Source organism: Anomaloglossus baeobatrachus, chromosome 2 (genome assembly GCF_048569485.1).
Source record: "Anomaloglossus baeobatrachus isolate aAnoBae1 chromosome 2, aAnoBae1.hap1, whole genome shotgun sequence".
In the NCBI taxonomy this organism is placed as follows: Eukaryota; Metazoa; Chordata; class Amphibia; order Anura; family Aromobatidae; genus Anomaloglossus; species Anomaloglossus baeobatrachus.
In genome coordinates, this window is record NC_134354.1 from 364479173 (window position 1) to 364503055 (window position 23883).

General features: G+C 40.1%; 1 protein-coding gene across 9 annotated transcripts in view; it reads left to right on the forward strand.

The window, feature by feature from the left end:
• The window catches only part of DLGAP3 (DLG associated protein 3), an 827688-nt gene that overhangs the window by 611627 nt on the left and 192178 nt on the right, over positions 1-23883 (forward strand). For all 9 annotated transcript variants that reach the window (XM_075336009.1, XM_075336007.1, XM_075336006.1 and 6 more), the window contains one exon: positions 22946-23283. In XM_075336009.1, the coding sequence (XP_075192124.1) occupies positions 22946-23283 (338 nt within the window). The remainder of the gene's footprint in view (positions 1-22945; positions 23284-23883) is intronic.

Below are 23883 nucleotides of genomic sequence, written 5' to 3' on the forward strand. Positions count from 1 at the left end.
ACTGCTACAGAAGAAGAGAGGAGCCTGCCTCGAGGGCTCACAATCTACGATGGGTGAGGATACAGTAGGTGAGGGTAGAGATGGTCATGCGGTGCTATTGCGGACTGAGGGTTATGGCAGGTTGTAGGCCTGTCGAAAGAGGTGGGTCTTCAGGTTCCTTTCGAAGCTTGTCAAGGTAGGCAAGATATGATATGGTGTGCCAAAGCATTCCAGAGTATGGGGATACACAGGAGAAATCTTGGATGTCGTGGTGAGAAGAGGAGATAAAAGAGGAGTAGAGAAGGAGATCTTGTGACGTACCTTACGTGCAAGTAAATACCGAGAGACTAGGTCACAGATATATGGAGAAGACAGGTTGTGGATGGCTTTGTATGTCATGGTTAGGGTTTTGAACTGGAGTCGTTGGGCAATGGGAAGCCAGTGAAGGGATTGCCAGAAAGGAGAAGTCGGGGAGTAGTGGGGGGATAATTGGATTAGTTGAGTGGCATAGTTTAGAATAGATTGGTGCAAGACTGTTAGAAGAGAGGCCACAGAGCAGAAGGTTGCAATAATCCAGACTGGAGATAAAAGGGCATGCACTAGGGTTTTTGCAGCTTCTTGGGAAAGGAATGTATGAATCCGGGAAATATTTTTGAGTTTGAGGCGGCAGGAGGTGAAGAGGGCTTGGATGTGTAGTTTGAAGGCAAGGACAGACTCTAGAGTTACACCCAGGCAGCGAGCACGTGGGACTGGGGAAAGTGAGCAGTCATTGACGTTGATGGATAGGTCAGGTGGGGGCGTTGAGTGAGTAGGAAAGATAATGAATTCTGTTTTGTCCATGTTCAGTTTTAGAAATCGAGCAGAGAAAAAGGCTGAAATAGCAGACAGACACTGTGGGATTTTGGTTAGTAAGGACTCGGAAGTGATGTCAGGTCCAGAGATGTACTTCTGTGTATCATTAGCATTGTGGTGAGACTGAAAGCCATGGGACTCTAAAGGGGGCTTTACACGCTATGATATCGTTAATGTTTTATCGTCGGGGTCACGCCGTTAGTGACGCACATCCGGCGTCATTAACGGTATCACAGCGTGTAACACCAGCGACCTTAAACGTCCTCTAAAGTGGTGAAAATCGTTCACCATGGAGAGGTAGTCCTAAAACCAAAAATTGTTAATGGTTGTTTATAGATGTTGTTCGTCGTCCCTGCTGCAGCACACATCGCCGTGTGTGACACCGCAGGAGTGAGGAACCTCATCTTACCTGCGTCCCACCCGCAATGAGGAAGGAAGAAGGTGGGCTGGATGTTCATCCCACTCATCATCGCCCCTCTGCTTTGATTGGCCGGCCGCTTAGTGACGTTGCGGTGACTTCGCCGTGACGCTGAACGCACCTCCCCCTTGAGGGAAGGATTGTTCGGCAGTCACAGCACCGACGACGACCAAGTAAATGCATGTGACGCTGCCGTAGCGATAATGTTCGCTGCGGCAGCGATCACACGATATCGCATGCATGACGGGGGCAGGTGCTTTTGTGTATGATATTGCTAGAAATTGCTAGAAATATCGTAGCGTGTAAAGCCCACTTAAGAGCTGTCACAGGCCAAAGATGTAGTTGGAGAACAGCAGGGGTCCAAGAACTGAACCTTGGGGGACACCGACAGTTAGGGGGCAAGATGAGGAAGTGGTATGAGAGTGGGAGACGCTGAAGGTTTGGTCGGTTAGGTATGAGGAGATCCAAGATGAGATAAAGTAATGCAAGCAGCTCAGGAAGTGAAACCTCGCTGTAATCTGGGTCTCTGTCTCTATATTATGTTGCAAAAACCTGGTGAAAGATTCCCTTTAAATGAAATCACGGTTCACAGTATGACCACATTAGGTATCAAATGTTGCACAACCATAAGTGTAGCCCTAGCATAATACAGTATTTCTTCTTACTGGAGCCACTTCTTTCTTCAGAAGTCAGGTTTTTAATACCCCAAATAATCTTCATCCTCATTCTTTCACTCTTGCTTTCCTTCATCTTTAATATGCAAGGATAAATTACAGTTGGTGAAAGCAACACAAGACTTGCAGAGCGGCTTTGTGTCAGAGATTGTCATATAGTTTGCATATCATATGCTTATTGCATCAACAAAGAGAAAGTTTCAGTTATTTTACCACAATTTACTGTTTGAAAAGCCTCCTAAGAATGAATTGCTAATTAAAACCATACGCTTCCAAAAAGATGGTCTGAATCAATAAGTATTGTGAGAGGGAAATGAGCTGGGGAAATCTCAATATGTTGACCTTTCGGAATGGTTTAGAAGCTGGCGGATTAGCATACAGCTGCAGATCTATCCTCCCATCGTCATCCCCAGCGAGCACAAGGCCATTCATATACCGGCTGAGGCCCCTGCAAGCAAATGTTAATTACAATTATCTGTGGCATCAACAGTGTCCTTCACCAATCTGTAGCTCTACAAAACTCTATTTTTCCTCCATATTCTGAATAGTTATATCTCCAATATTAAAAATTGCAGCACCAGCTTGGTTTAGAAGGTGTTATTTTTCTTCAAAAAACTATGGTAGTCTTGCTTTTAATGTAATATATGTATGTTCTGTAGTGATGGGCGAGCACTAGGCTGCTCGAATGCGCTTTACTCGATTCAAGCTGGTCAAATGCTCGGATGAGTTTGACGTGAATACTGGGCATTGTGGAAAGTCAATGATCGGCCTGTTCGGGTCTCATCCCACATACTCTCAGCCATAAACAGAGCATTTCCAGCAAGAGGAAGGACTGTTTTTTCTTTTTTAATCACACTATTTCTGAGAACGTTGTTTTACCCCCTGAGAGAGCCATTCAGAGACTGCGAATGGCTCTAATTCGGGCAAACAAGCCCGTGCGTTATGGTCGTTATTTATACTCGGCCGAGCTCCGCGAGTACCCAACCATCCCAACGCACGATTGTGTAACGAGCATTGGCAAACACAATCAACCTTCACTAATTGTGATACTGTATATCTTATAGGAGAAATCGGCTTCTTTCTCCTTCTGGACTGATCTTTCAATCTCAATTCATAGGTAAAATAAGTATTCAGTGAAGACAGATTTTTCCATCACTGAGATTGGAGATGGCAGTTGGTGCTCATAAAATTCTGTTGGGACAGGGAATAGGGAGGAGAAGCTTGAGGCAGAGAAAGACATTCAGTTTTCCAAGAACATTATGAGCACCAACTTCCATCTCCTCTCCAACTGCCATCTCAGTAATAGGAAAATCTTTACTGAATACAGATTTTAGTCATTTAGTGAGAATTTTGAGAATGACTGACCAGTTCTGGTCGAGAAAGAAGCAGATCTCCCTGATTAGGCATATTATGCTTCATATTTTTGTGTACTATTGATTTATGAAAATAAATTAAAATGACAGTTACTTTATAATGCACTGGGTATATCAGCTTTACATATTTTAAGGGGAAACAATACCTGTTATAACGGTCTCAGGAGGAAAAAATGCTTTTTACAGAATATATAGAGTATAAAAGGAAAATCCTGCCTTCTAGCCTGTAAACAGTTAAACTTGCTAATCCAGTGAATTTCATAGAACTTGATCTCCTAAGTAAAGGAAGAATGTCTCTGTAGTATGTGAAATAATTGACCTGCATGGTCTATCTCATTTAATGCACCTTCCAACTCTTAAACAAATTGCTTGCCATCTCCGAGGACACTAGAAGAATTCGATAAATCAGTGTATGTATTTTCTGAGCTGGATAATTCATCCTTTTGTTTGTGTCCACTCAGCAGTTAGAGCCCACAGCACAATTATAAAATGTACTACCGAATTGTAGGAAGCCGTGGAATCAGTGCAATTACCACATTCTCGTATGCTCTTAGCCGGATTTCGCTGTACAAGGTTATTTTAAAACGTGTTAGTCATCTTACAATTGTCTAATACGATGGAACAGCTGAACATCTCTTAAAACATGTCAGCCTTGCACCAATGGAAGCCAAGAAGAAGTAGAATGTATCAGGCCGTACACAATACAAGGTCTCCTATGTGCAACGATGCCCAATGGAGGTACCCAATCTTCTTATCTATAATTCATATTACTGGAAGAAACAGTTGAAGTATCCATAAAGAGAAGTAAAAGCTCTGCTTGAGAAAATGTATGTGAATGGAAAACAATATACAGGATAGAAACATTCCTGGCCACTGTTTTACTTAAGACCGAAGTGGTGAATAGAATGATGGTCTTCTAAGCAGTAGAGCAATATTATTATGTGACCACCTGGCAGAAAAGACCCCCCCCCCATCAATTAAACTGTTAACAAATTGGAAAAAGTTTCCATCAATACATCATAGAATTTGATCCTATTATTTGCACTAAAATATAGCTCCTGCATTGAACAATATTCCATAACTTAATGGTGGCTACAATAAAAAAACGACACAGGTCCTTTAACCACAATTTATAACATGTAGCCAGCAGCACGGTGGCTCAGTGGTTAGCACTGCAGTCTTGCAGCGCTGGGGTCCTGGGTTCAAATCCCACCAAGGACACTATCTGCAAGGAGTTTGTATGTTCTACCCGTGTTTGCGTGGGTTTCCCCCAGATACTCTGGTTTCCTCCCACACTCCAAAGACATACAGATAGGGACTCTAGATTGTGAGCCCCAATGGGGACAGTGTTGCCAATGTATGTAAAGCGCTGTGGAATTAATAGCGCTATATAAAAGAATAAATTATTATTATTATTACAGTGTTAGAACATAGCCTTTATGCCGAATAATGTTAGTATTGTTATTTAATTATCACTCTGTGCCCTTAATGTTAATTTTTGCATTCTATAAGTGGCATTAGATTTTGGTCTGGCAGGTATCCCATTAGATGTTGTAGAATAATGAAGATTAAAGGGAATCTGTCACCAGGTAATTGCTACGTCATCTGAGAGCAGCATAATGTACGGCAAGAGACGCTGACTCCAACGATGTATCACTTAGTTTACTGGGTGCAGCAGTTATGACCTAGAGTTCTTAGACGTAGTATGCAGCAGTGCTCAGAGAGCTAACCCTTCCCACATCACAGCTTTCTGTGTACATTGTATATTGACAGTGAATTGCTTATCAGAGGTGGTGACCGGGTCAAACAAATACTCATGAGCCCTGTAATCTGGACAGTGATAGGCTAGGTTCGCACACTGCGTTTTTTTGACGCTGCGTTTTTGTGCGTTTTTGGCCGCTAAAAACGCACAAAAACGCACCTGCGTCAAAAAACGTGAAAAAAAAGCATGCGTTTTTACCGCGATTTTGTGCGTTTTTGGCTGCGTTTTGCTGCGTTTTTGATCTCTGCGTTTTGCTGCGTTTTTCCAATGCATTGCATGGGGGGAAAACGCAGAAAAACGCAGGAAAGAATTGACATGTCCATTTCTTTTTCCAAGCTCAAAAACGCAGCTTAAGGCTATGTGCACACGGTGCGTTTTTCTCGGCGTTTTTGCGCGTTTTTCGGGTGCGTTTTTGGCCTCAAAACTGCATGACTTTGCTTCCCCAGCAAAGTCTATGAGTTTTCATTTTTGCTGTCCCCACACAGCGTTTTTTTTCAGCTGCGTTTTTGTGGTGACCACAAAAACGCAGCATGTCAATTATTCCCGCGTTTTTCACTGCGCTTTTCATCCATTGAGTTCAATGGGATGTTGAAAGACGCAATGAGAAACGCAAATAGCTGCGTTTTGGTGCGTTTCTAAGACCAAAAACGCAGCTATAAGCGCAGGAGGTGGGTAGTAAAGTGACGTGTACAGGAAGAGGATTCCTTCTGTCAGTATAGACAGAAGCATGAATCCTCCCGGTACCGTCACCGCCGCGTCCATCTCCCGTCCTGTGCATGTATGCTGCCGTGCGGCGCCATGTACAGGCAGGAGGTGGAAGCGGCTGCGAAAACAAAAGTTAACAGTAGAAAAAAAAAAAAAAAAAGTTATACTCACCTGTCTGCAGCCTCGCGGTGCCATGCCCGCTCCCAGCTCCTCTCACCGCTCCCGCTCCCGCTCCGGCTGTGTGCAGTCTCCCCGGGGCAGGACCTTGCTTGCAGGACCTGGCGATGGATCACCTGATGCAGTCACCTGACGCATCAGCTGATCGAGTCTCGGGCTGACGCGGGCGCCCGGCCGGTATCAGCGGATGCGTCAGGAGACTTCATCCCTGATTACCGACAGCTGCTGCAGCGATCGGACGGGATCAGACTCCCGCCCCATCGCTCCGGGAGCTGCCGGTAATTCAGCACATAAGTGAGTATTATTTTTTTTTTTTTTTCTACTGATGCATCAGCTGATTGTATAATCGGCTTTTATACAATCAGCTGATGTGTGATGGGATTCACATCCTTGAACCTGACAGATCATCTGATCGGTATGCTTTCCAGCAAACCGATCAGATGATATTGGATCCGGATTGGACGGCGCGGGACCCTGACCCAGGATTACTGCGGAGGGGGGTTTATTTCAATAAAGATGGAGTCACTAATTGTGTTGTGTTTTATTTCTAATAAAAATATTTTTCTGTGTTGTGTTTTTTTTTTATCTTTACTAGAAATTCATGGTGGCCATGTCTAATATTGGCGTGACACCATGAATTTCGGGCTTAGGGCTAGCTGATAATATACAGCTAGCCCTAACTCCATTATTACCTGGCTAGCCACCCGGCATCAGGGCAGCCGGAAGAGTTGGATACAGCGCCAGAAGATGGCGCTTCTATGAAAGCGCCATTTTCTGGGGTGGCTGCGGGACTGCAATTCACAGCGGGGGTGCCCAGAAAGCATGGGCACCCTGCACTGTGGATTCCAATCCCCAGCTGCCTAGTTGTACCCGGCTGGACTCAAAAATGGGGCAAAGCTCACGTCATTTTTTTTTTTAAATTATTTCATGAAATTCATGAAATAATTTAAAAAAAAAGGGCTTCCCTATATTTTTGGTTCCCAGCCGGGTACAAATAGGCAGCTGGGGGTTGGGGGCAGCCCGTACCTGCCTGCTGTACCCGGCTAGCATACAAAAATATGGCGAAGCCCACGTCATTTTTTTTTTTGGGGGGCAAAGAAATCCTGCATACAGTCCTGGAAGGAGGATGCTGAGCCTTGTAGTTCGACAGCTGCTGTCTGCTCTCCTGCATACACTATTGGATGGAGGATGCTGAGCCTTGTAGTTCGACAGCTGCTGTCTGCTGTCCTGCATACACTATTGGATCGAGGATGCTGAGCCTTGTAGTTCTGCAGCTGTCTGCTCTTCTGCATACACTAGTGGAGAATGAAGAACACATTGAAGAAGGAAATGACATCAGACCTTTTTTTTTTGTTCACTGATAAAAAACGCATAAGGACGCAGTGAGCAAAAACGCAGCAAAACGCAGCAAAAAAACGCACCAAATCGCGGCAAAACGCGTGCGTTTTTTGCCGCGTTTTTTCGACGCAGGTGCGTTTTTGTGCGTTTTTAGCGGCCAAAAACGCAGCGTCAAAAAAAACGCAGCGTGTGCACATAGCCTTAAAAGAAAGTTGTGTGCGGACAGCAAAAATGAAAACTCATAGGCTATGTGCGCACAGTGCGTCTTTCGCGGCGTTTTTGCGCGTTTTTCGGGTGCGTTTTTGGCCTCAAAACTGCAGGACTTTGCTTCCCCAGCAAAGTCTATGAGTTTTCATTTTTGCTGTCCGCACACATCTGTTTTTTTTACCTGCGTTTTTGAGTTAAAAAAAAAAATAGACATGTCAGTTCTTTCCTGCGTTTTTCTGCGTTTTCCCCCCATGCAATGCATTGGAAAAACGCAGCAAAACGCAGAGATCAAAAACGCAGCAAAACGCAGCCAAAAACGCACCAAATCGCGGCAAAAACGCATGCGTTTTTTGATGCGTTTTTTCGACGCAGGTGCGTTTTTGTGCGTTTTTAGCGGCCAAAAACGCACAAAAACGCAGCGTCAAAAAGACGCAGTGTGCGAACCTATCCATAGACTTTGCTGGGGAAGCAAAGTCATGCAGTTTTGAGGCCAAAAACGCACCCGAAAAACGCGCAAAAACGCACTGTGCGCACATGGCCATAATGAGTTGGTAATAAAACCTTACTTCTAAGTAAACTACAGCGCAAAGCTTGATAAGTAACACTTCTGAAATTCAGTGTTTTAACTCCTACCTCATGCTGTCTTCAGATCACATAGCAAAAACCTGCTGACAGATTCTCTTTAACAAAAATCTGAGTAATGTAAAAGCGTTTGTGGATACAACTCACCCCATCCTATATACAGGCATGGCCGAAAGTGTTGGCGCTTTTGAAATTGTTCAAGAAAATGAAGTATTTCTCACAGAAAATTATTGAAATTACACGTTTTGTTATACACATTTATTTCCTTTGTGTGTCTTGAAACAACACAAAAAGTGAGGGAAAAAAGCAAATTAGACATAATTTCACATAAGACTCCAAAAATGGGCTGAACAAAATTGTTTCAAACTTGAAGTGTGCCTTCTCCTAACAACAATTTTAAGATCTCTCCACACATGTTCAATGGGATTTAGATCTGGACTCATTGCTGGCCACTTCAGAACTCTCCAGTGCTTAACTCCATCCTTTCTGGGTGCTCATAAAAGTATGTTTGGAATCAGTGTCCTGCTGGAAGAACAATACCTAGGACACAAGACCTAGGACACAAACCCAGCTTTCTGACACTGGACACTACACTGTGACCCAAAATCCTTTGGTAATCTTCAGTTATTATGATGTCTTGCACACAGTCAAGGCACCCAGTGCCAGAGGGACCAAAACAACCACCAAATATTATTTAACTTCCACCATATTTGACTGTAGGTACTGTGTTCTTTTATTGTAGGTCTCATTCTTTTTTCGGTAAACAGTAGAATGAAGTACTTTACAAAAAAGCTCTATTTTGGTCCCATATGTCAACAAGACACATTCCCTCAAGGGTTTTGTCTTACTTACGCATGTACACTTTAGGAAACAAATGTCAATGGATAGGTTGCACTGACACTGATTCAACCTGAACCTGCAGGACAGCTTAAATTTGTTTGGAACTTGATTGGTGCTGCTCATCCACTCTCTAGAGTATCTTGTGTTGCATCAATTTTTCTTTGTCGTCCATGTTCAGCGAGATTAGTTACAGTGCCATAGGTTGTAAACTTCATGGTTATCTTGTGCACTGTGGACAAAGGTCATCAAGAATTCTCTAGAGATTGACTTGTAATATTGAGATTGTTGATATTTTTCAACAATTTTGGCTCTCAAGTAGTCAGACAATTCTCTTCTGCTCTTTATGTTCTCCATGCTTAGTGTGGCACACACAGACACAGAATGCAAATATTGAATCAACTTCTATCCTGTTTATATGTTTTCATGTGTGTTTTTCATATTGCCCATACCTGTTACTTGCCACAAATGAGTTGAATGAGCATCACATGCTTGAAACAAAGTTGTTTGAGCATCACATGCTTGAAACAAAGTTGTTTACACACAATTTTGGTAAGGTGCCAACAATTTGGTGTAACCCATTTTGTATTTTGTGTGTGCAATTATGTCCATTTTGCCTTTTTTTCGTTTTTTTTTATTTTTTCTGTTGTTACAATGCACACAAATGAACTACACATGTATACCAAAACACATCTAAAGCTGGGTTTACACGCTGCAACATCGCAAAGGACATCGCTGTAACGTCACCGGTTTGGTGACGCAATAGCGATCTCCATAAGTCTCTGCTAAGTCTCTGGTGAGCGTTCAACCCGGCAAACCTGGCCAACAACTTACCAGCGATCCGGACCTGCAGAGCGACCTAGCTGGTTGTTGGGGACGTTGATAAGCAGCCTTTTGAAAGGGAAGTTGCTAACAAAGTCGCTGAAAAGGATTCACACACTGAAACTTCATGCTGCACAGCGGGAAACAAAGGACCTAGGAATGGTCCTGAACGACTTGTAGTGGTCAGCAACTTCCAGCAACTTCACAGCAGGGGCCGGGTCGCTGATAGGTTTCACACACTGCAACATCGCAAACAACATCGCTATTGCGTCACAAAACCGGTGACGTTACAGCGATGTCGTTTGAGATGTTGCAGTGTGTAAACCCAGCTTAACTGCAATAATTTTTGGGGAGAGATACTTCATTTCCTGGAATAATTTCAAGGATGCCAATACTTTCGGCCATGACTATATATATGTTGCTTAATCTGATTACTCGGCAATCAGCTCCACTGTACACGGATAAGGCTTGTGAGATATCAATTAGCTTTGCTCAAACTGATGACAGTATTTCAATCCAGCACAGCGAAACCAAAGCAAAAAAATTCACTAAAATAGTAGCATAGGCATAGAAAAATATCTATGTGCATATATAGTCACAATAAATATCACAGGTGTGAAAAATATGGGTTAATAAAATTGATTCAAATCCAATGACTGGTTCTTATTTTTCCTCATGACCTGATTTTAAAGAAACGCTTCTATTTTTAACCATCACGTATGGATTTTGCACAAAATGTGCAAGAAATTGCGTACAGACAAGAAAAATCTGTATTGCAGCCAATATATATATATATATATATATATATATATATATATATATATATATATATATATTTATATATATATATATATTTATTAATTTAACACTAATTCTGCAACTTTATTGTTTGGAGATTAATTCTTCTATCTTTTTCTTTTTTGGTTCTTCTCTGTGAAGCATCCAGCAGTAGATCCCAATCATGTTCGCGTTGCATCTACCTCCGTATCATCATTCCATCTCCTTGAAATCCTGATTTAGGCCCTGTGCGCACGCTGTGGATTTACCTCAGATTTTGTCGCGGAATTGCTGCAGAAAATGTGTCTAACATTGCTGCAGTTATTCCCCAGCAAATCCTATGGGTTTTAAAAAAGGCTGTGCCCACACTGCGTTTTTTTATACCTGTGGATTTACCCGTGGATTTTCCGCTGCGGAATTAAAGAGCTTGTGACTTCTTTTCTGCAAGTACCTGCCATAGATAATGGTAAAAACCGCGGAAACCAACTTGTGGAAAATCCGCGGCTAATCCGCGGCAAAACTGTGTCAAATTGTGGCAAAATGGGGGTGCGGTTTTACCGTGGTTTTTACCGCGGGTGCGGGATTTTTTCAGAGGGTCTGGTTTTTTCTTAAGAAAATGGCACTTTCTAGTGTGCACATAGCCTAAATCTTTCTCTTTCCTTTTCACTAACAACACCAGGGATTTCTCGAAAGTAGTCCAGATAGGAATGTAAAAAAATGTAACTTCAAATTGATCAGACAACCAAATGCTATAAAACGTTTCAGCATGTTCTCCATGATGTACTTAAATTTTGTATATTTGTTGTTACCTAAAAAATTCTTCACGACTCCTTTAAAAGAATCACAAGCCCTTTTCTCAACAACTTTCATTTTTATTTCGAACATGTACTTCTTTATGAGTTTCCGTATTTCCGGAGCCACAAAAATGCCTTCTTTTAGTTTTGCTACGTACATTCCCTGAAATCTGGCACACAGTTACTTAAAGTCTGTCCCTCTTTTGATAGAGCTTTCACAAACTGCTTCATTAGTCCAAGCTTAACGTGGAGTGGTGGCAGGAGAACTTTAGTGGGATCAACTAAAATTTACACAACTAAGTTCTTGAGTCCAGGTTGCAAAGATGTTCTCATTGACCAACCTTTTGGCTCTAGTGATGAGTCCTATCCCGGCTGTCCCATTCACACAAAAAGCATTACTTTGTGTATCCTCGTTACTGCCCGAGGAACAAAGAACGAACTTTCAGATCACCACATATTGACCATCCTTGATCCTCATAGTTGAGTTTCTTGAGAATAAAGTCTAAATTCTCATAACTTCCATCAAGTGCAGCAAATGCCTTGCAGGCACTGAAGTATTCATGCTGCCATTGGGCAGTAGCACAGCTTTCAGACTTTTTTTTTTTTTTAGATGAATCAATAAAGTCTCCACTTGTTGACATTGTACTCAATGTTGAATTTTTCTATCAGCCCAGGAAAATCAGTGCAATTCACTAGAGCACCATCTTGAGATAAGTATGGAAGGAATTCCTTTTAGAAACCTATAGAATTTTATTCTTTTGGAAGTCTATGGAATCAGTGATTATGAAAAAACTGTGCATGATGTAATTTTCTTTAAATTTTTACTGAGTTCAGCAATAGAAAGTATATAAAAATCAACAGACTCTCTTTTTGACAAATAAACACCTATTCTATTCCTACACTCCAATAATATAATTAAAGATAGGTAAATGACCATGCTGAAAAAAAAAGCATAAAACAGCTTTGAAATACAAATGTTTTTGCAAAATCATACTTAAAAAACTTTTCATAGCAGTTTTTAGATGTGGATTTTTCAGACAGAAAAATCTACATCAAAAAGCTCAATCTGAACATATCCTAAAAGTAAAAATGTTTGAAGATATAGTACAGAGAACTTTAACAGAATAATTCTGCTCTAACCACAGGCAACATGAACTGCCAACAGGCTCCGTTATTCCAAAGATCTGAAATACTGTGGCTGGATTGATGGAAACTTCTCCCCATGCTCAGCTCTTTCTAAAATAATGGGGTATTTATTATTTCAGTTGTGAGAGTGTTTTGGCATGAAAAGGCCTATTCCATATTTGCTCTTAAATTTCCAACTTTTTTTTTCAGCACTCAACATTTTCTCCATTTTTCTCCATAGGCTTTTATAGGCACTGTTTTTGTTGACTAACTTAGGCTGTTTTCGAGACTAAATGACTAGTCCAGGAGACCAAGAAATGACTGATTATTTTCTGAATAATTACAAAGTCTCTTATCTTCAATATTACTATTTTTGAATGCAAAAAATGTATATACTACCGTAATTAAGTGGATGAAATTTATTTTAGACCATGTACACATGATACGATTGCACTGTTTGCATTGTTTTTTTGTTGCCTTTTTCAAATGTCTGAAAAATATGCCAAAAAATGCTGTAAAATTGCATCGTGTGAACAGGTTTTTAAAGTGCTTTGGATATTTTTTTTCATTTTATTTGTGCTCTTAAATAATCTGCTCTTTGTCATCCCGGGAAATTAGAAGATTTTGGCTAAAGAGGAGATTACAAGTATAAATCAGCCTGTAAGTGTGTTGACTCTCCAGGAGAATATTAGCACATAATTATTGATGTTTTTGGATTAAACACAAAGATCAACATATATTAGATGTCACATTATTAAAACCCGTTATTCACAATTAAAAACTATATATGGTAAGTCTTTGCACTGTGCACCAACAGATGAAATACATGAACACCCTGGCTCCTTATACAGGATCTGTGGACTGTGACATACTTATAGAGGAAAAGCAATAGTCTATGATGGACATGCACAAACAACACATAGGCTCTCTGCCCATCATAGAGTGTGCCCACTTATGTGTGTGTGTGTGTCTAACAATCCATCAATAATTGTAATGTCATGATTCATACATGGCTCTGCCGTCCCTGATCCAGTGCATGTATCCTGCCTCCAGTGTTTAGGTCCCTTGGGAGGGGTCTGTTCATTATAGCCTCGTTCCGGGGGTCACGCCACCATATCTTGGTGCTGCTACCTCCGGGGCACCGCCAGTAATATTTCCGGCTCTGCTGTGTGCACTGTTCCTGAGAGAAGTTCTCTGTTTCTTGTCCTGCTACCCGATACTGTTCATCCTGACCTCCGTTCCTCTTGCCCGACCTAACCTCCATCCCTCCTGCCTGACCTGACCTGACCTCAGTTCCCCCAACCTGACCTCCATTTCGCTAGCCTGTCCTGACCTCCGTCCCTCCTGCCCGTCCTGACTTCCATTGCTCCTTCCTGACCTGACCTCTGTTTCTCCCTGTCCTACAGTCTCTGGTCCTGTTCCGTGTCCTCCACTCCCTCCCCTGTGCTTACTTGCTCTCCCAGTATCCGACCTCGGCTCTGTTCTTTGACTTTGGCTCGTTTTCTCCTCAGTACAGATGTGACAACCCAGCATAGACCCTGACTGATTGACTATCACTGCTCTTGTGTTTGCGACCTCTAGTGGGCTTCTGTCTAACTGCATTCAGGAGTTCTCTCTCTACCTGAGTCCTAGCGGCCCCTAGCGGTAGCTTCACATTTAAGCCACAAAATTCATCTATTCAGTTCCTTATATGGAATATACTAGACATAATTATTAAATTGCGTTTGCGTTAGAAAGACAGCATGCAAATAAGCAATTTTGCAATTAACATAATTTGTCTATGTTTTTCCATTCTCCTTCTGTTTTTTTCTTACAACATGAACTGTATGATTCCAAGGAGCTCAACTAACAGAGCCTGGTTGAATATGTGCAGGAGTTAGATTTTAGAAGTGTTAACTCCTAGGACCCCAGTTAGCTCTCTCAAGGCCTTTATACAGCAGTTAGTTGCTCACCTTTCTCCTCTTCATTGAAAGCTCCTGACTGAGCTGCTCTTATCAGTCCTGCATAATCACCATCCCCAACCCTCACTAGCATTTTTTTCCAGAGTTCTCTCAATCATGGCTGTGTGCATATTCAACTGCACTGTTATTTCTATATGAAAATATTATTACTGTATAGACTTTAGAATACTGACATTAGCAGAAGAAAACTAACCAGTACTGTCAAACAAGGAGGACCCTCCCCGCGGCAACCAGGAAGTTAGGAGACTGTATGGCTGTGACTTGCTCAAAAGTAAACTTGAGAATACTCCTATAATAAGATGTTTTTAAGATAAAGTGACCTCCCTTCCATACAAGCAACTGCTCACATACCATACTCAACAGCAGTTGATCTTTTATCAATTATCTCTCACAAATGGACTGAATAGTTTTTAAACCTTGTTTCAATTATTTACATTATTCAATAATTATATATTCTTTATATATTTATTGGTTAATTTTTAATTTGTACTGGCATATAGTCTATGCCAGGAATACATGAGATATAAAATCACTTAAACATGGCAGGACTGTTAACAAACCTATTTTCTAACAATTAATATTTTTGGGGGGTGACATAAGTCATACTAATGAGAAAGCAAAACAAAATATACTCGAGTGAAACACAATAATAACAAAAATTAATATGTTTAAAAAGGACAGAAGCAAGACAGATCCCAGGTTATAATATTATGCTGTCCCTCCTGAGGAAAAAAATACTCCAAGGCTGGAATCTGATGCTAAAGTAATCCTTATTGAATTCCATCTAATGCCCCATGTTTTTGTATTTTGGAAACCTTTGAATGTTAAGAAAGTTTTTTTTAAAATGCTGAGTGTTGTTTAGTAATAACCTTTGAATGCTAAGACAGTTTTTTTTTTTTTGCAATGCTTGATGTTTGTAATGCACTCAGACTCAATGAACTTTTTACATTTCAAAATGCTAGATAAAAGGTTGCCCACAGCTCTAGTAACCCGAAGGCAGAGTACACTTCATTGTGTTCCTCTTAAACTTTTGAAGATGAAATTGAACTTTTCTGGGGCAGTGGGGGGTTCATGTACCATAATTGTGCCCAGCTTTCTTATTCTCTGCCCTACAACAATCACATTATGCAACATCTGCATGCCAAACAGTTCGGTTACTCCCTTTATGCAACAAATCAAGGACTTTAAACAATGATTGAGAATGTTGGATTGTAATTTCCAAAATAAATTGCAGAATAAGTGGCTTTGTATTTGTGCCAAATCTCATCATCTTCCTGAAGAAGATTGTCTGACTTGACTATACAAAAAAATAACAAACACAGGCAATATCATTAGAGGATGCTCAGATGCATTCTCTATTGCTTTTATGTTTTGTTTTGTTTATTTATTTATTTTTTTTTCACAGAGAAAACTAAGAAATATTTTACATACTAAACAATATAATTTTAACGCTAGATGTTTTTTTGAAACCATGAATTATTGTCTCCCTTGTTGTGATGTTTATATGGCATGTATAAACTGTGATGTTTATATGGCATGTATAAACTGTCATGTTTACGGGATATGTGTATGTATAAACTGTGATGTTTATATGGCATGTATAAACTGTGATGTTTACATGTGCATGTATAAACTGTGATGTTTATATGGCAGGTATAAACTGTGATGTTTACATGTGCAGGTATAAACTGTGATGTTTATATGGCAGGTATAAACTGTGATGTTTATATGGCATGTATAAACTGTGATGTTTATATGTGCATGTATAAACTGTGATGTTTATATGGCATGTATAAACTGTCATGTTTACAGGATATGTGTATGTATAAACTGTGATGTTTATATGGCATGTATAAACTGTCATGTTTACAGGATATGTGTATGTATAAACTGTGATGTTTATATGTGCATGTATAAACTGTGATGTTTATATGGCATGTATAAACTGTGATGTTTATATGGCATGTATAAACTGTCATGTTTACAGGATATGTGTATGTATAAACTGTGATGTTTATATGGCATGTATAAACTGTCATGTTTACAGGATATGTGTATGTATAAACTGTGATGTTTATATGTGCATGTATAAACTGTGATGTTTATATGGCATGTATAAACTGTCATGTTTACAGGATATGTGTATGTATAAACTGTGATGTTTATATGGCATGTATAAACTGTCATGTTTACAGGATATGTGTATGTATAAACTGTGATGTTTATATGGCATGTATAAACTGTCATGTTTACAGGATATGTGTATGTATAAACTGTGATGTTTATATGTGCATGTATAAACTGTGATGTTTATATGGCATGTATAAACTGTCATGTTTACAGGATATGTGTATGTATAAACTGTGATGTTTATATGTGCATGTATAAACTGTGATGTTTATATGGCATGTATAAACTGTGATGTTTATATGTGCATGTATAAACTGTGATGTTTATATGGCATGTATAAACTGTGATGTTTACATGTGCAGGTATAAACTGTGATGTTTATATGGCATGTATAAACTGTGATGTTTATATGGCATGTATAAACTGTGATGTTTATATGGCATGTAAAAACTGTCATGTTTATATGGCATGTATAAACTGTCATGTTTACATGTGCAGGTATAAACTGTGATGTTTATATGGCATGTATAAACTGTCATGTTTACATGTGCAGGTATAATCTGTGATGTTTATATGGCATGTATAAACTGTCATGTTTACATGTGCAGGTATAATCTGTGATGTTTATATGGCATGTATTAACTGTCATGTTTACATGTGCAGGTATAATCTGTGATGTTTATATGGCATGTATAAACTGTCATGTTTACATGTGCAGGTATAATCTGTGATGTTTATATGGCATGTATAAACTGTCATGTTTACATGTGCAGGTATAAACTGTGATGTTTATATGTGCATATATAAACTGTGATGTTTATATGTGCATATATAAACTGTGATGTTTATATGTGCATGTATAAACTGTGATGTTTACAGTATATGTGATATTTATATGTGCATATATAAACGGTGATGTTTTTCAAAGTTCCAGGGATGTTTTCTAGAACTGAATTTTCAGCAGATCATTCGGAAATTAAAGCAAAATGGATAGCGTCACTATATGTTTATACTATGGTTTATAATTAAGGATGATCGAATACTTCGATTAATCGGCTTAGCGAATATTTTCCGAACACTTCGCCACTATTCGACTATTCGATGCGCAAAGTAAGTCTATGGGAAGCTCGAATAGTTCCGAATAGTTGTTATTCGGGTTTCCCATTGACTTACATTGTGCATTGAATATTCGTGAATAGTCGAATAGCGGCGTGGTATTCGGAAAATATTTGCGAAGCCGAATAATGGAAGTCTTCGATCATACCTATTTATAATGATTACAGATTTAATCTCTGATAGTGTCCAACCTGTTTCTCCATAATATGCTACATTGTAAGGTTGGCGCTTTGACAGCCGGTAGATGACATACTTAGAATTTCCTTGCAGGCTGTCCGTAGTTCCTGACATTTTCAACAAGTATAAGAAGCAGCATCACTAAGGCTATGTGCGCACTTTGCGTCGAGGTAGTTGCAGTTCAAAACGCATCCTCTGGCAGAAATGTTTTTTGCCAAAGTTGCTTTTGACCATGAAAACGCAATAAATACGCGTGCGTATTTACCGCATTTTAGCCGCGGTTTTAGCTCTTTTTACATGCTTTACCATTGCATAAAGACAGATGTGTTTTGAACATAAAGACACTGCTAAATAAAGTTTAAACATTCAAACACTATGAAAAAAGGGGAAAACATAATATATTTAAAATCATGCACAAAATAGATAATTTAATTGAAATTATAACTATTTTATTATATTTATGCATAAAATAAAGTTAAATTATGGATTTTCATTAATTTAATTGTCGGACTCTGTGTGTGTGTAAAGGGACATATCATATCATTGTTATAAAGGCTTAAACGCATCCTTTTATTTTGTCAAAAACGCATGTTTTCTGCATCCAGAAAGCATGTAAAACGCTGGTATTTTGATTCAGGCTGCATTTTGAAATTTCTCATTGACTTTAATGTTAGCATAACGCAGCCCAAATGGCAAAAACAATTGACATGCTGCTTCTTTGAACGCTGAGTTTTTGCCCAAAAATATGCAAATTAAACGCAACGTTTTAAACATCAAAGTGCACACAAGAAATCCCCATTTCGCATTGACTTTGATGGAAAATCAAAACGCATGCATTTGGCATGAAAACGCTGCAGTTGAAAACGCAGCGGAAAGGCAGGTAAAACCGCAAAGTGCGCATATAGCCTAAATGCCACATTTTTACTCAAAAATCAGAAAATGCTGCTGCTCTGTTTTTGTAAGCCCATTAATGAGACAGAATTTGATGGAATGGGCAAACCTCAACATTTTTATTAATGTTGAAAGAATAGGGTGGCAAGAAATAACATCTCATACCGTCTCATACCAAGAAACATAAAATGAAATATATAAACATTGTAATTGATTGGGGACCCAGTTTTAACATTGTCTTTACCAAAACCTCCTCCAAACCTACAATAATACAAGTGTCTTCTTATATGGGAGAAGGACTTGAGGACTTACACAGGCACCAGGGTTCCTTGACTAGAAATGAGCGAACCTGAGGTTCGATTGTCGAACCGAACACCAACTTAAAAAATCAAGGTTCGGATGCTTTATGTGCAAACTTCACTTGTGCGGTCATCGCTGTGCTCAGGTAAGCTTGGTGTTCAGCCCTGTGTAAGCCGCTTGCAGTGTTTGAATGGTGCACACTTGAGGTAACAATAGCATGTAGTGTGCAACCCAAAAAGTTATCTGAAAAAGCCCACCCACCCTCCCCTGGAAGTAATCTGCTTATGGCTGGCTGTTTGTTGGCGGAGACACAAATTGCCAATCAGTTACTTGGTTCATGCCAAGCTTGAGCCAGTGAAGGCTCGGCTCATTTGCTGCCTTCGAATCGAACCCCCATGGAACCGCTCATCTCTACCCTTGACTTGGTCTGACTGTTTCCCCTAAAGTCTCTCTAGCTATGTCTCTTATGGCAAAACAACACAGTATATGCAGTGAGAGAGGCAAAGACACAAAAGGTCCTCTGTGCAAAAACAATATATGGGCCCTATGCAGACCAAAAGCTCATCATAATGCACAATTCCTCCTGGTGAAGAGGTAGACATGGGCCCCTTGACCTCTTGGGCCCCTGTGTAGCTGAATAGGTTGCACCAAAGATATGTCCGCTCTTGGGCAGATTGGTCCAGCAACCCTACTACTATCCTGCAGTTGTGGTTCTGAGCTGCCCCCCAAGACCAGTAATCAAGGCAACTTCTCAAAGCAACCAAGGATGCCTCTCAACCCTTATTGTGTGCCAAGACATCAAACACACTGAAGAATGTTCTTTAGCCAGTTAAGAACACAGTGCAACACTCTACATATTAAAAGGAAGCTGACAGTACATTTTTAGATATAGAAGCAGTTGTATGACTGTGTAAGTGCTTGGATACCATTTTGCAGGGATCTAATGTGCCAATAATGAGAAATCTGGTGCTCAAGCCACATAAAAACCAGGATGAAAGTGCACTGGGGCATGTCAATGGACTTGGAAGAAGCAGTAAAAGTGCACTGACATGACTACAATGCACTTTCAGACTGATTTATATATATTTTCCACACTAGATTCCTCATGACTGGCACATCAGACAAAAAGGTTCAATCTCCTATTGAGAGACACTTTCCAACTTCTATATGTAAAAATATGTAGACAGGTAATCTTTACCCCCTTGGTGACATTCCCTTTGCATTTACGTTGGATGTGTACAGTTACTGCCAGAGGTCTACTGAACTTCCCGTGTCTGGCATGTTAGTACACAAATGGCTGAGGTTCACGGGAGATTGGAAATTATACAATAGACTGCAAAACTACAGTATTGCACTGCATTACGTAGACAATCAAGTGATCTCAGGTTCAAGTCACCCAAGTGGACTAATGAAATAATGAATATTACAAATATTTATAAAGAATATTTAGAGAAACCATAAGAAAAACAAATACATAACATTTTAATATAGAAATAAAAAAAAATAAGTCAATTTACACAAAGTGGACATATCATTGGGGCAACCTGTGCAGCTTCTCCAGCAGGTAAGAGGGCCCATTTCTACTTTAACGCAGGTGAAATTGTACATTATGATGAGCTATTGCACTGCGAAAGGCCCGTATACTGTTATTACACAGGTGCCATTTTTTATGTGTCCGCCAGTGAATTATCATGCCATATTTTATTTTGCCTTGTGCATAATTGTCTGTACTATCAAAATAGTAATATATTTTTCCCATATGGAGAATACTATACTAAAAAAAATAAAAACTCTAGGGGTAAGATAGTTTTTCATAAATTAAACATTAATAAGTTAGTATAGATAAAGAATTAAATTCTACATTTACAGATATTTATAGTCAGCTGTAAACATACATAATTGTTAAAAGAGGAGTCACGGTGATCGACTGATCTTGTGTTTTCAATGGCTGAAAACCTTAACATCCAATAATTCAGGCCATTATAATATGCTCCCCCTATCAGAGCAGTAACCACTATTTATATAGAGGGGTCCTCCCAGGTGAAATATGCCCTATGGTATCCAAAGGCTCTAAGAGGGCATCTTGATGGAGGTTATCCAGTTGGAACATCCGGTGTAGCATTTGAAGCCCTTTTTTAGTTATAATCCAGCTCTGCCTGCAGGAATCTGTAGATGTCTACTCTTTACAGACCATTTATGATGCCTCCATTGGTCTTCTTGTTCAGTTCACTTGCATTGAATCACTAGGCAAGTAGCTTTTCCAGTGGAAATGGGAATTGATAAGGCCAAATGGACACTTGGCAAAGATTTACTCACACTGTAGCCAGGAACAAGAAAAATACCTGGCTGAAAAAAAACTCCCAGAATTTAGCAATGTGTACATGTGTTTCCTGATGCCTGTCCATTTTATCTTCAATGGTAGGTAAATCAGAAAGAAGAGATACTATATTCTAAGATATTATGTTATTTTAAAGTTTATTTGATTAGATATAGCCTATTCTAATTATAAAGTCAGGATATCAGAGACAGAGTGCGTAGTATCTGGATGAATGAAACAGCTCATGAGCTATTACTTAAAATGATCAGGATCTAAATACTTAAAGGGCTATCCGGGACTTTAAAAAAAAATATGCCTAAGCACTAACAGGCAGGTAGTTGTTTCAGACCTGCCTGTTGTGCCCGGTAGCGTTCTACGCAACTGCTTCTGTTTACATCGCTAAACAGACCGACAGCTTCTTGTCTATTCAGCTTTATTGATTGGGCGGGACAGCCAGCTCCCCCAGTTAGTCAGCGGGGATCCGGCTCCCAATCAGTATGTTATCTATCCCACTTTGTCTACAGAACACAGTGGGAGAAAAAGAGTCTCCTCTGTTGATGAAGCCACTGTATCACCGGCAGGAGCAGTTTCTGACCATTCTGTGCTGGCGAAGAATGGTGCCGGATACAACAGGCAGGTAGTGTCATAATTCATGCACGGCTCTACCATTCCTGAGCCAGTGCATGTATCCTGCCTCTGGTAGGGACCTGTTTGCTCTGGCCTCATCCCGGGGGTCACACCACCATATCTTGGTGCTGCTGCCTTCAGGATGCCACCCGTGATATTTCCAGCTTTGCTACGTACTGTTCTCCTGTGAGAAGTACTCTGTTTCATGTCCTGCTATCTGGTACTATTTGTCCTGACTTCTGACCCTTCTGCCTGACCTCACCTCTGTTCCTCCTGCCCTTCCTGACCCCCGTCCCTCTTGTCCTGCCTGATCTCTGTCCCTCCTTCCTGATCTGTCCACCGTCTGTCCTGCCCGACCTTCCCTCTGTACCTCCGTGTCCTCTGCATTCCTACTCTGTGTCCTCCATCCACTCCCCTGTGTTCACTTGTTCTCCCGACATCTGACTTCGCCTCTGTTTCTTGACTTCGGTTTGTTTCCTCCCTAGTATAGTCAAGACATCCTGGCATTGCCCCTTTCTGTTTGACTATCCCTACGCTGTGTTTGCGACCTCTAGTGGACTTCTGAATTATTGCACTCAGGAGTAGTTGGATACCTGAATCCCAGCGCCACCTAGGGGTAGCCTGACAGATAGATAGCAGCTACCTACTAGTTAGTGCCTAGGCATTTTTTTATGTTTTTTTTTTTCAAAGTCTTGGTTATACCCTTCAACAGTATAACAAGTTCTGCATGATGTTCTCAATCTTATGTTCTAAAAACTGACAAATAATGGAAGCCAGACTGACCCCATCATAATCAATGGGGCCCCTCCTCATTTGTTTTCATCAGTTGTGTAACAGATACCTTTTGGACTAGAATGCCATTTGTCTATTGCTAAAAATGGAAAATAAAAATTAAGTATCTGAACATAAGTCTATTGACAGTGGTTCAAATAGGTCAGCTTTTATGTTATCAAATTGATGTTCCCAGTGATACAATTATTATTAATGAACTCTTTTTGTTACAGCCTTCAGTTACCGCAAAGCCCCACCACCTATCCCTCCAAGGCTTCTTTCCAAGCCTCTCATCTCGGTGACAGCCCAGAGTAGCACAGAATCTACCCATGAAACTTTTCTGCACAATGAGCCCACACGGTTGCCTTGGTCCAAAGATGTCAAGGTCCACTGCAATTCTAGTGAGAGTCTGGAGGGATCCAAGTCCAGAGGTCTTTCCTTGGACCTTGCGACTGTCCAACACAGAGCTTCACCCAAACCTTCCACTGTGATTAGCAAAGCCCTACCATTAAGGGAAGAGCTAAAAGGTGGCACACGTCAAAGAAAATGGCGCCCATCTATTGGTGTACAGGTAAGTTCTTAGTATTGACAACGACTTGATTTTCCTGGCTTCATTAAGATTTATGTTCTTATTAACAGTCTTATATAAAATAGAGCTTATTATATAATTTGTTATCTTAAACCCTTACTAACTCAGGAACTGATTTTAATGTGTGAATATGTAAATACTGTATACAAAGCTACATACGATTAATATATCCTATAAAGATTAGTACTGAATGCTGTTAATGGCAAGACCTATATGTTCAACTGTTTCAACTGTGCTTGGGAATTACAAAGAATCTGTCATCTCCAGAAAAAATGTCATTATGTGATGGGTGACCACCGCCCACCCAAAAAAAAAGCAAAAACCTTAATAAAGATATAATTAGGACTTGTAAAAAAAATCCTCTTTAAGTTAGTGATGAACTTTAAAAACAGAGCGTTTAGCTGGCTGATTTCCTGCATCTGAGCTTGGAGATACTAATGTGTGGTGGAATTCTGTATGTAGTGAGGCTAGAGCTCCTAACACTTTTTTAATTTGCTGAATCACCGTCTATTGTCCTGTATTAGTGAATTAATCTACGATGCTTATACTTCGCTTTTGAGGAATTTCTGTGAAAAATAAGGA